This window comes from Tyto alba, unplaced genomic scaffold (assembly GCF_018691265.1).
Source record: "Tyto alba isolate M040663 unplaced genomic scaffold, T.alba_DEE_v4.0 Super-Scaffold_2, whole genome shotgun sequence".
Classification (NCBI taxonomy): Eukaryota; Metazoa; Chordata; class Aves; order Strigiformes; family Tytonidae; genus Tyto; species Tyto alba.
Window position 1 is genome coordinate 64,897,599 of NW_024881282.1, and position 15,359 is coordinate 64,912,957.

A 15,359-nucleotide genomic window follows, 5' to 3' on the forward strand; every position below is an offset into this window, starting at 1 on the left:
GAAAAAACATGTCCAAACTAATGTTTGGCTTGTATTTCAGGTAAAATGGCACAGATAATAATGGCAAGATGCAAAAGTATAGACTCTGACTTGAGGGACTGGGAGAAATAGAGCTGTTTTTAAAAGATATTTAGTTCAGGTATGAAGTTCAAGAAGATATAAAAAACCACTGCATGTCCACAGAAGTCAGAGCTAGGAGCATGTACCCTGGGGTTCCCTGGGACAGGATGCCTTATCTAAGTGTATCCAAAATTAAATTTTTATAACAGTTCCAATTTGCTGGAAATATACGTGCTTTGAGTTCAGGTCTCAGATCATCAAACACCCCTGGCTTCTGAAAACTGTTTTTTGCTCATTCTACCTGAATTAACAAATCTGAGCTTCTAATACTGTGCAGTATAACAATCCTTAAAACACTCTGCGATATCCAGAAGTTTCACACATGAATAACTGAGACACAAGGTGATCAAAGGAATTGTCCAAGTTCTCTGAGGAACGCTGCAGCACAGCAGGGACTTAAACCAGATGGCCCATATCTCCAAATAACTTTAAATATTGGGCTGACATTATTTGCTGCTGGCATGTCCATACCATGGTGCAACACAGTTCCTCGTTGCAGAACCTGGATGCAGCTTAGCTATGTTACCTTACCACTGTTCCCAAGCAGAGCAATTCAAGAGAGAAATAGGCTACTTCCACACAAAGAGAGACCGTGATTGATAACTGGCAGAGGACAGGGAAGCTGCAGAAGCTGAAAAGCGGGGCAAGGAAGGAGTGAAAACTCAGCAGCCAGGAGGAGAGCCGTAGGTCTAATATTTTGTTTTCTGATGGCCATGGAGGAAGAGCCCACACTTTAACTTCATTATCCCACATTGCAGAGATGGTAAAGTTGTCATTCCATTTGACACTGACAGGAGGTTTGCACATGAGGTGTCTCTGATAAATTAAACAGAAACCCATTGAAGGGTCCAGGAGAAAGAGAACTTTTCTGAATCAAATCATTAAAGCTTCTCTTTTTGCATACAGGTAAACATACTTCCAGAAATCCAGCATTTCCTTTGCAGAAAAGAAGGATTATGCCAGATAACAAAAGCCTTCTCAGGTAACGTAATTTCTTAAAATCTGCATATGTAATAGTGGTCTTTTAATAGTTGTCACAGGAAGTCTCTGAAATGAGACTGTCAGACTTATAACTCCTTTTGATTTTTAGTCATGAATGCAGAGGGGGAAAAAGATTAAACAAGAATGATAATTCCTTTCAGACACCACTTAAATACAGATTACAGTTATGCATTATCTTTACAGGTAAATTGCAAATATTGCATTGGTTAGCTATTGCATACTACAGAAATAATTTGGTTGCAAATGTCTTACTTTTGGACTGTTTTGTTTTAATATAGTGTATTAGTGTTTACACTTCAGAACCCTGGATTCAGTGTAATATGTTTGTTCAGCTTTACAATGTTGTGGCATGGAGAAGGAGTAGGAGTTGGAGATTGGTACCCATCCAGACATAGTTTACTGATAAAAGGTCTTTGTGTACTAAGATCATCAACCAGAAAAGTTTAAAGGTTATGGGAAATTTGCCAGAGAATTCTGGTTTATTATGGGTGAAATTTGGCTTTGAATATAAATTGGAAAAAACTGTTATGCACCGTATTAGGTCTATTTAAACTACAGAGGGACATATTATGATCTCAGTTACACTACTAAATATCCAGCAACAATGATATTTTGGATTTATTAGCTATCTTTACTATATAAACTCTGCTTATGAGAAATTTTGTCTTTTTTTTTTTTTTTTTTTAAATCCAGTAACAACCAACCCCACATTTATTCCATTAATATTTGGCCTTGTTTTCAGACAAATATACAAGATTGATCAGTCTGAATTTTTTTTCTCTTTTTTCCCTTCCCACCTTCCCCCTTCCCTCCCCTCCCCTCCTCTCCCTGATCCCTTCTCCTTTTTCTTCTCCTTCTCCTTCCCCCTTCCCCTTCAGTTTCCTCTTTTGCTTTTCCTTTATTTTCTCCACTCCTTTCCCTCTCCCTTTTCAGTTTTTATATATATGCTATATTTATTGCGTAAGGAAAGGATTCCTTACATCTCATTTAACCATTTAGAAGTTAGGTATCTTCTGCAGCAGTACTCTGGTCTTCCCCTTAAGTCAGTGGAGAGAGAGGGGCACCTACAAACACTATTTCATTTTGTCCTAAATTATGTGTTTAAAATAGGTGTGTTGAATTACCCTCTGCAGGTACTTAGTACCCAGCTGTCTCTCAACACTGACTGTAAATGAAGCCTAGACAAGTAGCTTAGATTAAATACCTGACATTTGGATGCTTGACTAAAGTTGAAGTTAGGTGATTCCTAACCTAAGCATACCATATTTTCCCGTCTATTTTTTGTACTGTTTCATTTAAACTGTTTGATCAATACTTAAAACCTATGCGAAACATTTCCCTTAAAGAACTGTATGTTGAGGGTCAGTTTAAATTGGACATTGTCAAACTGATCATAAGGAGCATGCAGTATAGTGAACGCCTATCCAGGTCCCACGAGAGTCCTTTATCATGAAGTCATACTATACCACATAAGTGATGTATTCTGTTTTGGCTGAATTTTAAGTACATCTCCAGTGATGCCTAGTGACTTGGTTCTCTTACACCAGAAAGTGAATTAGAAAGTATTCTGATAAAATACCAGTTTCAGAAAAAAACTGAGCAGATTTCTAAAAATTTCAAGAACTTCAGGAATTGGTAGGTCCTCTTCATGTCACAGACTTTCTTTAAAAAACACTGGTTTGCCCTGATACTTGGAGAAAGGCCAATTGCAGTGGTTTTATTATTTTGCTACCGCAAAACCACGAGCATAAGAGTCACTCACCACACACAGAGCTTTTGCCTTAAAATATGCATATTTCCACTGTTGTCCATAAACTGTGGTACAAACCACTTTGTGTATGTGGTCTGTTAAGATGTTTGGTGTTTTCTCCTGTATTGGGTTTGTGTGGCAAGGTTTTAGTAGAGGGGGGCCTACAAGGGAGGCTTCTGTGAGAAGCTGCTGGAAGCTTCCCCCATGTCCAATAGAGCCAATGCCAGCTGGCTCCAAGATGGACCTGCCACTGGCCAAGTCCGAGCCCATCAACGATGGTGGTAGCACCTCTGGGATAACATATTTAAGAAGGGGGAAAAATACTGTGCAACAGCAACTGTAGCTGAAAAGAGGAGTGAGAATATGTGAGAGAAACAACTCTGCAGACACCAAGGTCAGTGAAGGAGGGGGAGGAGGTGCTCCAGGTTCTGGAGCAGAGATTCCCCCACAGCCTGTGGGGAAGACCACGGTGAGGCAGGCTGTGCCCCTGCAGCCCATGGAGGCCCATGGTGGAACCGATATCCACCTGCAGCCCGTGGAGGACCTCATGCCGGAGCGAGTGGATGTGCCCAAAGGAGGCTGTGGCCCTGTGGGAAGCTCATGCTGCAGCAGGCTGCTGGCAGGACCTGTGGCCCTATGACAGTAGATGGCTGTGTGCAGATACGTGAATTTAACACTTGGTATCTAAGCTCCCAAGATTAACAAAAGTACAGTTTAGAGTGAGCAAGCCCAAAAGAGCATTTACTTTTAGAATAATTTATGGTTAGTTGAATTGCTCCACACTGACTATATAGACTACACTGACGTCCACTGACAGGAATGTGAATTTAGACCTTGGCACATAGGGAGTCATCTTTGTATAGACCAGATCTCAAAGCCTCTCAACCCAGAAATGAATCCCATTCAGTATGACTGGATATGTGACATCTAATTTACTACGAGTGGAATTTACCCATAGAAGGTGAAATTAGAATCAGAAGGGTAAATCATTTGGTTTTAGGTTAAGAGGACAAAAAGGCATAACTTAAAGCAAACTTCTAGACCCAAGATTTTAGATACTCTCCTCCCATTCATCTCATAAAGCCAGCTCTTCCCACTTCTTTCTTTTGCTTGCATCCTCTGACGGACCTTTCTTTCCAGTGGCAGCAAAGTTGTCAACTATTAGGATTTGTTTGATCCTCAAAATTATTCAGGGAAACCATGGTTTTCATCAGTATTTCCTCCACAGAAGAGTTTGTTCCCTTTCAAATCAGTCATGTACTTTCACTCTTGTGTGTTTGAATCAAAAGGGCTTCTCTGTAATTCCTGTTGAAGAGGATCAGTTGGTTTGTTATTACTGTGTTTGTCATTTAGTCAGCCTCCCAAGGAGCCAAGCAATTTCCTGTAAACGTGAAAACATAAAGTTGCTGCTCTGAGAATTATGTGATGTAATTAAAGGCCCACTAAGTCCTAGAAAGAAATATCAGGCAGCAAGGCTGAAAGGATAGGATTACTGGATTTACTGTAGGTATGACAGTGGTGATATTGGTAAGCAGTGGGTGCAAGGGTAAAGGTTATTTTTAAAAAAATGTTATTTGATTTGTTGTGCAACTCTTAAGCTGCTAGGTTTTGTATTTAAGAGAGCATACCTCTTCTCATACCCCTGTTGTATCTATACAGGAAATAAACTGTATTGTGGAAAATATCAGGTCAGTGATTGTTGCTTTGCTTTGTCTCTTTAATGGAAAAACTTTTTGTCAGTCTGAAAATTCAGATAGGTTCTATCTGTATGGGGGGGGAAAATTATGCATACACCAGTGATAACTGCTTTTTAGGAGACAGGAGAGAAGCTGTAAAGAGAAAAAAAAGGTTAGGAAAATCAGACTGGAAGAGTTTAGAGGAGCAAAAAGGTAAAAAATATGTGATGTATGTGAATAAGTTGGACTGAGTAAGAGGTGGAGTTTCTGGAGGATGGGCACATGCAGAAGTCGGTTTGTGATGAGGCATAAGAATGGTAATGGATCTTAAAATTCAGCATGAAAGACACTGATGAGTGATTGCTGCTCAGTCTGGGAAAATTTGTTTCACTCCTGCTTTGGTAGGTCATTTGGCCCAGTTTTTAATCAAGTGCCTGATACCTGCTCGCTATATGGGACTTGGGCCATGAAGAGGTTTTGGTGTGGCTATTGAGTGACCAAAGAAGGCTCCTGGAATTTAATGCTCAGGACTAAGATCCACAATGTGAGCAGAATTGCCCAGCCTCAGTTTAGGGCACAGGAAAGGCATCCTGGTGTATGCACAACAAATTCTTTGACAGGTGTTATCTGGGAAAATAGTGGAAATGCTTATAGCATTGCTTCTCTGATTTTCCAGTTCTGTAAGCAATCCAGACTAGTTTGTCTCCCCATATAAGCATTTGTCTTCCTTCATCACTTCCAGGGCCCAGCCTGTGCCATGCATATATGTTTTCTCTACCCATCCAGATCACCTATTCTTTTTACAGTAATACTTCTGCTGTGCTCCTTCCCTCTGTGTTTCTTTGTATTAGTGTCACCAGTTCAGAGTCTTTATGAGTGTCTACCAGCCTTGCATGCTCACTGGATCACCTGCGGGGCTGGCCAACAGCATTAATCACACAAAGGTCTTGGGATAGGCATGACCCTAATGGAATTGGGTGGGAGGGAGAGCCAAGATAGTCCAGCTGTGTGACTGTGCTCTCACTATGTGATGTGTTTACTGTCTGGTGCTAACCCCACACCAGCGTTCCTCTCCCCCTGCCTTGCAAATCTGCCCTGCCTGCCCCCAGCATCTCTGGGTTACTCTGAAGTCAGCAGGAAAGGTGATGAGGTGAGGAGAGGAAGCAAGGCTCAATGGGGCCACCTATGTAAGAGAGAAATTATAGATTAAATTTTATTTTCTTTTGGAATAATTCAACATCTCTGGTGCAGGAACATGCTTCTTTATAGAGCGATGCATTTCTTTTGCCAGCTGGCCCTTATAAATGTCTGCACTTCAGTTGTGATCAGTTCTGTATCTATTACCTTTCTGTTACTGAAATTGCTTAGAGCCTCAAGAATGACAAATAAAATCGTCATCTGATTTTTTTTTTAATTAATTTAATTATAAACAACACGGGGCAGGATTTTCTTTGTTTTACAATAGGCTCAGATCTCAACTAGAACAAAACCCATACTTTTGTAATGACAACGAATATGAGTACACTGAAAAAAAGTAAAGCAGCTAAATTAATTTAATTACTTGGCCTATACTAATCTATATTATACCCTGTTACTAGTATAGAATTGTAGATATGGCTCTAATAATGTAATAGTCATCCAGAATTTTCACTGAGTAGCTTCTTCCAGAGTTGTATAGTTTATCTGTAAATTTAAGTCCTAATATGAAGGGCACACATGGAAGAAGCAGCCCTTCCGGAAAATATGGGAAAAAAACCCCTCTATCTTTTAACTGTGAGGATGCTTTATGAATGAATAAGCAAACACTATATTTAATAGATACTGTTTTCTGTGCACCTGCCAAAATAGAGATGCAAAAAACATGGTAAATGATTAATCTAAACTGAAGCTGTATTTGAGTTTTTTGTTTGTTTGTTTTTGGGTTTTTTTTTGTTTTTTTTTTTTTTTTTTAGGGAAAATAAAAACCACATACATTTGTAAGGAACTGAAGAATTTAATGCCTCAAACATTCATCAACACAGAAAGCCTCAAGGACAAGTTGTGGCCTTTGTGATTAGCCCAAGGAAGTGCCGAGTGTATCAAAGGATGCACGGCTCTACTCCCTTGTGGAGTGTTGAGTATCAAGCAAGAATCTCCACAGGAGTGTTGAGTATCAAGCAAGAAATCATATTGAAATCAATGGAAGTTTTTCCAGAACTTCAGTAGGGGCCAGGATTGCCCCTAGTCTTCATAACTTCCTTCAAATACTCAGCATCTGCTTTGAGTTTCACAGCCACCCTTTTCTAAAGGCATAGGTTATAAAACTGATTGTTAAAGGTTGTCTCTCTTTCTTTAGCAACCTCAAGGCATAATGTATAAGCCATAGGAGAGTATTAATCTTTGTTTCAGAGTCCTTTCATCCAATAGGTCAAATGGATAACAGGAGGCAATTAAATGAAATAGGTCTGCTTTCTGTGACAAGCCTGAAATGACCTCAAGGCATGTATTGGCAGTAGTTCAACTGAAATCATCCATCCTCCAAAATCAACACTGAGAAATGAAAAAATGCACTTTTAATGCTCATAAATTTCATGGTTATGCAGTTTAGAGCAGGTCATTACACATGACTGAGCAAAAGGTACTGGATAGTAGGCTTTATTTTGATCAAAATCGCCTAGTCCTAGAGGTGCTCAGAAGTCTGACTAAAACTCTAGGAAAGGTTTTTAAGCATCTCCTGATGTGAAACAGTCTTTGCAGTGGTTTAACACTCCTTTCCAACCTACAAAGGCTGGAAAATTGCCCATCAGTAAATACTAGAAGAGGACCAGGTTGTAGCAATGCAGCTTGCCTGATCTGTATCAGAAATAAGCTCTTTGTGCTCCAGCAGCCCACACCGGTCAGGCAGATGGGCAATCCCAGCACAGGATGCAATCTGAAGTTCTTCTAACTCACTGAGATGCCCTGTCAGAGAGCAAACCTGCAAGGCTGAAAGAGAAGACCTGTTATCAGTCCTTCCTGTATATTATACTGCTGAGAAATGAAGTGAGGTGACTATCATTCTCCTTTTTTCTGTGTGAGAAAACTCAGGCTCCTGCTAGAGACAGACTACTGCTGTGAAAATCTAGAAAGAAGTTCAGAAGGCTTCTATGCAGATGGAAACTCTGCTATATACTTTCAGGATTAATGTACTTTCATGTTCTAAAGTCATGTTTTTCCTTCTAACAAGAAAAGCAATTGGATACTCTGCAAGTAGAAATGTGCTGTGCTTACAATGTACTTTATGAAATAAATGTACAATGTGCTGGGATCAGAACAATGCACAGCACCTTAGTTGAATTTCATCCCATCTCTAGCTTTGTGCTTCATTAAACAGCCGGGAGCTCCCAGGTTGACTTAATTGCTCTTGGAATGTTTTTAACAGATCTGACAGTTGATGGGTACTTTACAAACAAAATTACCTTTCTCTCACAGACAGTAGTCTTAATTGTTCCTTATTTCATGTTTAAAGTGTATAAAATATAGCCTATTTGATCTTGGACAAAGTTTTAAAAAATTAGCAAGCAAAACCATATTGTAACCCTACTTGTAACATTAAAGGATAGTATAAAAGGAAGCATAAAGAAGTGGACACATTCTCACTCATCTTCTGTTTTCTTTTCTTTTCTTTTCTTTCAGTTGAGTGTTACTCACTTAGTCAACCAGTAGGGTCTTCTCCCTCTGAATTCCTTACCTTTGCAGATCACCAGACGTTCATGTTAACCTAAATGTTCCATTTACCACCAGTCCACATGGCCACAGCCAGGTCAACACTGACCTGGCTCTGCTCCAGGAAGTCTTAATTTGTTCAAATGTACTTCTAGCTATTGGTAAACCTTTTGCTCAGCCACACGTCATAACTCTTAAATCAGCTTTTCTTTATTGTGTATACATTGAATCTCATGTTACACTTCAGAACTCTGAGCCAAAGACAAGTAAATAACTTGGGAGCCAGAGATGGGGGGAGAGGGAGCAAGAAGTCATAGCTGTATAAAGTACTTGAAAGGCCTCATTAGATGTCAGTGTAGCTGCTCCATTAGATATCAGTTGTCACTGTCAACTGATCTGTTTGACTCTGTGGTACTTTGAGAGATTGCAGTTGACAGAACAATTATCTACCACCAGTTCATGTGACAAAGAGGTGCTTAATTTTTTTGATCTAGAGGTGTTGACTTGCTTTGGTGGATCTTATACCTCCCTTTCACACGTGTGTCCCAGCTGTTCCTATGTCTCAGATCTATGCTTTACCCGTTGCTGTGGTTAGGGGGCTAATGTGTGAATTCAGCTGAGAACTTGTAGTGGCTTCCTTACCCACCAAATTGGCATAATGGAGAACACCCTAGGAAGAGGTAAAGTGCTGTTTGTCAGTGTTTTCAATGGTACCACTTCAGAGATATCAGCATAAGAAACCTTCAAGCCAGAATTCTGAGGAAGTGAAGCATTTTTTTTTTAAGTGAAAGCAGGTCTTCAGCCTTAGATCCTTTGCTTTACACTGGATCATCACAAGTGGCAGTGGCAAAAGGTACTTGTGGAAAAGCCTGCAGCTGCTCCTCAGTGAAAACAGCAGTTTGTCTAGCCTTTCAATTACTGCATAGTCACGTTAAAAGGGAAAATGTTCTTTTCTAGTTTACGTCCTTTTTTTAGTTTTGTTTCGTTTTTGTCTTTTGATCTTTAGAGTCTGCCACTAAAATTGCTGCTATTAAGATTTGGATTTTTGAAAGAGGATATGTAGTCTGGAAGTGATAGTAGGATGCTGGACCTCTTTCTAACTTGGTTTCCCAAGCTGCCTGACACATATCAACTGCTGAGCCTGCCTCACCTCTTCTATTATAAAATGTTGATGTTATTTACATACTTCAAAAGGACTGGTTAATTAACAACAGCTTTTAGAGTGATTGCAAGATGGAAAAACATGTCAATTACTGCAAACAGTAAAGGCACTGCAGGCTAATTTTCATTGATGATAATGTTGATTAACAAATTTACAGCTCTAATAAACACAGTTACTGCTTTTGAGTGCAGAAGCAGGTGAAGAGTTGCCATGAGAACTGATGCAGCTGAGTGTGCTGCAGTTCAGCACTACTGATGTCTCTTTATTATTATGATAATTGTATTCATTTATTACTGGGACTTGATTTACAAAAGTGAGGGAATTCCACTCCCTATTAACTCTGCCCCATGGTGTACATGCTGTGTGTCATCTCAAAGGAGCAAGCACCTTATGACAGTCTCATACCCCCTTCTCCTTCTTCCAGCCACCTTGTGATGGGCTCTCTCCCTGGTGGATGCTAACACAAAACCAACAGAGGTGTGTAAAGCACCATACAAACAGGATGCTGTACAGCATGAGGAATAATTTTTAAGTTCTCAGTGCTAGTCACCAACACCCTGAATTTGTTTAACCTTCTTTTCTTCAAGAGGTGTCAGGTTTCCATTTTTTCTATGTTGAGGCATTTTGCAATGACTTAGGGCAATACTAAGAATCTTCCACCCAGTAGTTTGAGAATTTCAGGACACTTCTGGTTTTCATATGTCCCTACCCATTTTATTTTTTTTTTTTTTAATATCCAGCTCCAGTAAATGGTCCACTGGGTAGTGACAAATGAATTAATGTCAAAGTAATCTTTTCTATTTCCGTAAAACAGCTAAAACTCTAATTTAAGAGGGGTAAATATAGGTACAAACCTCATCTCATTCTTTTCAAACTCTGTCTTGTGAGTTAATGCCATATTAGTTACTTGTTGCCTTAGCAACACAATTAATACCATATTTTAAAAAGGAAAATACTTTCTCTTGAGTGATGGGCTGAGCAGCCTTTCTGTGCTGCTCTGTTCTTATTTTCAGTGAAATATTGACTTTCTTTTAAATAAGAAAATTATGTTTTATGCATTTCCCTTTTGTCGACATTATGGTAATTTTAACCAAAGCAGTTGCTGAAAAATGTGCACTTTTGACATAATTTGGATTTCAGATGATCAGCTGAGAAGAGCTGTCATTCTTGTCCTTTGCATGTCACATAGCTATGGCTTAATGTAAAAGGTACATATGTTGTAGGGAGCTTGGTCTGGAAGAACAGTTCTGTCTCCTTTCAGCTGTGTGCTGTAGCCATCAAGGTAGGGCAAACTGCCTCTCTCTCTCCTGTCTGCCCACCTAGGGCAGCATTGGCAAGGGAGTAGCTTGGATTGCTGTCATGGGCTTCATTGGGGTTTGTGTGACTTTGGTCCCACTCATGGTCAACAGATCAGGATTTAGCTGTTTGAAGGTCTAGGCCATGAAATTTGAACTCCAGAGTCTGACAGTGCTGGGCTTTTCATAACAGATATGCTACAGTACCAAGACATGGGGGAACAAGGCTTGGCTCCAGAATCCCATAGGTAGTTGCAACAGCGGAGGGCTGTCTTGCCCTTTTACCAAGGATAAATCGGAAAAAGATCTCTAAAGTCATCTGTGCACTGTGGAGGGACATTATGTGTTTTAATAATTCTGGTTTTGCCTGAATACCAAAGCTGTATGATCAAACTTTATACCCTGGGAATTATTTGCAGCTGCAAATAAGTAGCTTAGTTTTCATGCGTAGTCAGTGAAAAAACAGACCCTTTCATAGAGCAGTTCAGAACCAGTACTTCCCTTAGTGCTCCAAGGACTGGTCTCTCCCTCTCTCCGTTGCCTAAAGACAAAGCCTACACATACTATTTTGCTAATAGAGGCACTTCAGTTATGTGACTAAAATGATGCATAGGAGTAGTTGCTGCAGGACCATTGCAAATTGTCATGGTGACATGCCATTGCCTCTTTACAAGGTGGAAATTGCCATAGTGAAATGACATTGTGTCTTTACAAGGCAGATATGGAAAGAACAGCACTTGATTTAGAAGATCTGCTCCCTGTGCATATTCAGAAACAAGTCTGCTAAATAAGTGACTTAATGGGAGTTTACTGTCTTATTCCTGTTATCACTGCACAACCAAGTAGGCAGACAGTAGCCTGGTTTGTCTCTACCATCAACAGGTAGTCAGTCACTTACAAAGTCCAAATCAGTTATAATACATAATGGCACAAAGATGCCAATGAGAGTATAATCTGAACACAAGGTGCTATATTAATAAGGGCCTGTTTTTGATTAGTAAAGCCTTTAATCCTGCGAAATGGTGCATCTAAGACGAAGGACCAGATTAATTTTAGACACCAGTTGAGCTTGGAAGGCTGAACTGAGCTGACCTGATGAACAGCTGATAAACATAGAAAATCACAATGTCATTTTAACAGGATTTGTATGAAAATGAATAGTTCTTTTCCTTGAATGGCTGCTCACAGCTCATTGGCAGAAATACAATTTCAGTTTTATTTTTCATTTCATGTACCAAAGTCAAGAGTGAGTGCTTTAAAAGAGAAGCTATACAAATGAATTCATAATATTAGCACAATGCAGTATGTCATTAACAAGATAAGTAATGAGGTTTGGGAATAATGTGAACAGCTTGACTTTTCCCTGACTATTACTTAAGAACTTGAAGTGTGAGGTGTGTTAGTTAATGAAAACCAACCTACATGAAATAATGACATAATGTAAGGCCTCTGTGCCTTTTTATCACCACAGTAAAAGCAGAAAATACATGCCACCCGTTGACTGATCTCACATCACAATATTTTGATTACTATTAATAGTCACATGCCTCAGTAATTTTGAGGAATCTGGTACATCAGTCCTTCTCCCACTGTGTTTGGTGGCAGAACTAAGCCTCCTATAGATTTCAGTAACTACAAAATGTAGCCTTAAACCATGAACCTAGAAACAAGAATATGTGCTTGACTGAGTTGTCTGTGTGTTATGATGGCAAAGTCCCTTGGTCCTTAGTCAAAAAAATTTCTTATTCCCATTAATTATAATTAGGGCTAGATGAGAAACAAAATTTTGGTATTCTATATTTTGAAATAAAGGATTTCTATTTAGAAGAAAGTGGAAGGGGATGCTTTTTGTATGCAGCACTCACCTAAAAAGTGGGAGTTGCAGCTAAGACGCTGAGCTTGCAGCTGGAAGCGTGTGCTTGGTGGGTGTAAATCTCTCTGCTAGCAGAGCCAGAAAGGATTATAGTCTCAGCATTTGTTATTTTACATTTTCAGCTGAAGCTGGTAGCTCCTCTCTACCTATTGTGTTTTACACATTTTATCCTTAACAGCAGGAGTCAACCACTGCTTTCAATACTCTGCTGACTTTCTTTCTCACCCCCTTGATACTTTTTCAGACCTACAGCTCCCAGTTGTCACCCCAGAGTGCTCTGGCCAGCCTGGGCTGTCAAGGGCCAACGCCACAAGGAATATGTCCCATGGCAGTGGAAGCACTGACAAGACCCATACTGCTCATCTGCGGTACCAGTGGAAGCAGAGCACGAGCACACGGCCGTAAGCTAATGCTACCCTACCCTCAGAAACCACAATTGCTTCATCGTGCAGTTAGTTGGGAGTCAGGGACGCAGAATGTAGAGACAGAGGAGACCACAGCAGACAGAGCCCTTGGATGTGTCGCATCTCTTATATTTGCGTGTTGGTTTTTTTCTGTGCTAGCCTGGCTTGCATGTGTTGTGTGTGAACAGCTAAGTCTTTACGTTAAGGGCACTGAAACACCTAGACAGATGAATACAGACCCAGAGACACCCCTAAATGTTTAGGTCTCATGGTGACTGAGCTATTTCCTGCTTCCATCCCTGCCTTGCCTCTACCACAGACACACATATGCAGTCCTTTGCACAGAGACACTCCCTCAGGTGAAGAACCAAGAAGTATTTGAGAACTGGCTGTTCAAGTGCTGTTTCCTGTATTACAGTATCTCACACATTTTATGTTCTGAGGACCTACCATTCCACAGAGGAGAGAAAAAGGTCTCTTTAAGATAGATATTATTAGGCTCCCTTAAGAAATAGCAAAATTGAGGTCTGGAAAGGCCACATATTGCCAAAGATTACACAGAAACGGGAGGAGAGCCCTGTGCCTTTTACCAGTAATCAGCCTTAGAGACCCATAATTTGTATAGTCATCTTCTCATTGCATTTGCTATGAGATAGATTGATACTCAGAGATTTTAACAGGCAGAATAATAATCACATTTGTGATTGTGCCCAAGTATAGCTCAGATTTCCCCAAGTAATGAGCTTTTAAATAACAGATTTTTCCCTTGAGTTTGTTTTTTTCTGTCCTGTTTCTATGGCTGATTCTTTTCATGTAGGCTATGGGAGCTGTAGGCCAGTATGTAGAGAGCCATGTCATTTCCTAGACTAAGTTAACTTGCATAGTTCTTTTATAATTCCTTTATGTTTAGCTGATGTATTGTAGGTTATTCCTAGGTGTCGTAGTCTTTCATAATATTTGGAATTATAGTTTATGGCTTTCATTAGGGAAAGCATGCCATACCACATGTATGTGTCCCTTTGTTACATTGAAGAAAGTGCTAACAGTAGTGCAGTCTTTCCATAGGGTTGTTTTGGGATTTTTTCTGAATTCACTACAAATCGGTGTTAAATCTGGGTATTCTGCCTATACTTCTGTTATTAAGGTGCTTGGAGTTTCTGAATTTTTTTACCTTCACTCTGAATGTCCTGGGTTTGCAACAATTACAGTATGCCCATAATGCTTTTGCCCATATGTAGTCTCAAACATAACTCCCTCCTAACATAGTTACTTTCTATGTATGGAAATCAAGATTTAAAAATTCTGAAAGCAATAAAGAATTGATGTAAATCTTTGTTCCAGCCTGCTTGGTTTCATCTACTGTGTTGCTTAGGCTGGGGGAAAAAAGGCTAATTTCCTATTTCTGCTAATTTCACTATTTCACTATTTTTCTTATAGCTCATTTTCCTCATTTGCAGAAGCATTTAATTAATGCTACGTATTTTTATTACTTTCCAGGAATCAAGTATCAGCCTCACTAGGCCACAAGGACATCCTAAAAGCTCAAGACCTTTCTGTCATCATCAAAGCATATGTGCTTGTGACATCCTTAACACCTCTGCGGGCATTCATTCATTCAACCACCACTGTCTGGCATCCACCCAAGAAGAAGCACTTTTCTGTAAAGGTAAAATGTTTAATTTCCTACTTTTTTCACCTTTCAGGCAAAGTTTGGAGACAGAAAACCAGATAATATCTTTCTTCTCTTTTGCCCCTTCTTTATTTGCTGTACACAGCTGACAGTGAATATTCTCCTAATGTACAACTTTCATTTCTCAGAATGAGTGAGGTTTGCTTCATGAAGCAGGGAAGAGTTGCCCTGTGCAGTGGGGATTATGAAGGGCCCTGGGAGCTGCTTTCCTCAGAGCCTATTTTTATTGGTAACATTTGACAGCAGTTGCAAGGTTGGAGTTTTCTCTAAAGCACAGCAGTGGGGGTGCTGTCATGCAGTAATGTCTTTTGCCATGATATTGACAGTGTTGTAAAAAAGAAAAGTAAATATTTAAAACAGTTTGTTTAGGTTTCTTTTTTAGGTGCAGTAAAACAGAATGGAGGAGGGTCAGGGCACTTCTAAATAAGGGGAAGGAAGTATACCATGGAGAGGGTGGGCCTCCCATGATCTCAGTATTATGAAGAAGGATGTTTCACAGTTGCCTTAATTGGACAAACTCTGGACATCTCCAAGTGTCTGGAGGGACCTCTCTTTCTCCACATCTAGTTTGCTCAGCAGTCCTATGGATTTCCAAACATGCCTTCCCATTCCTTTTTCTTTCAGCAAGGAACTGTGCTTGCAACATGGCAGCTCTTTGTGAGGCAACTACAATTCTGCTGCTGCTCCTTTCCTTTTGAAGGAA

At 39.9% G+C, this 15,359-nt stretch overlaps 1 protein-coding gene across 1 annotated transcript in view; it reads left to right on the top strand.

Moving 5' to 3' along the window:
* CPED1 (cadherin like and PC-esterase domain containing 1) overlaps positions 1 to 15,359 on the top strand; it is a 153,846-nt gene that overhangs the window by 36,406 nt on the left and 102,081 nt on the right. The window contains exons 5-7 of the mRNA XM_033011526.2: positions 1,027 to 1,102; positions 12,807 to 12,963; positions 14,464 to 14,632. Coding sequence (XP_032867417.2) covers positions 1,027 to 1,102; positions 12,807 to 12,963; positions 14,464 to 14,632 — 402 coding nt within the window. The remainder of the gene's footprint in view (positions 1 to 1,026; positions 1,103 to 12,806; positions 12,964 to 14,463; positions 14,633 to 15,359) is intronic.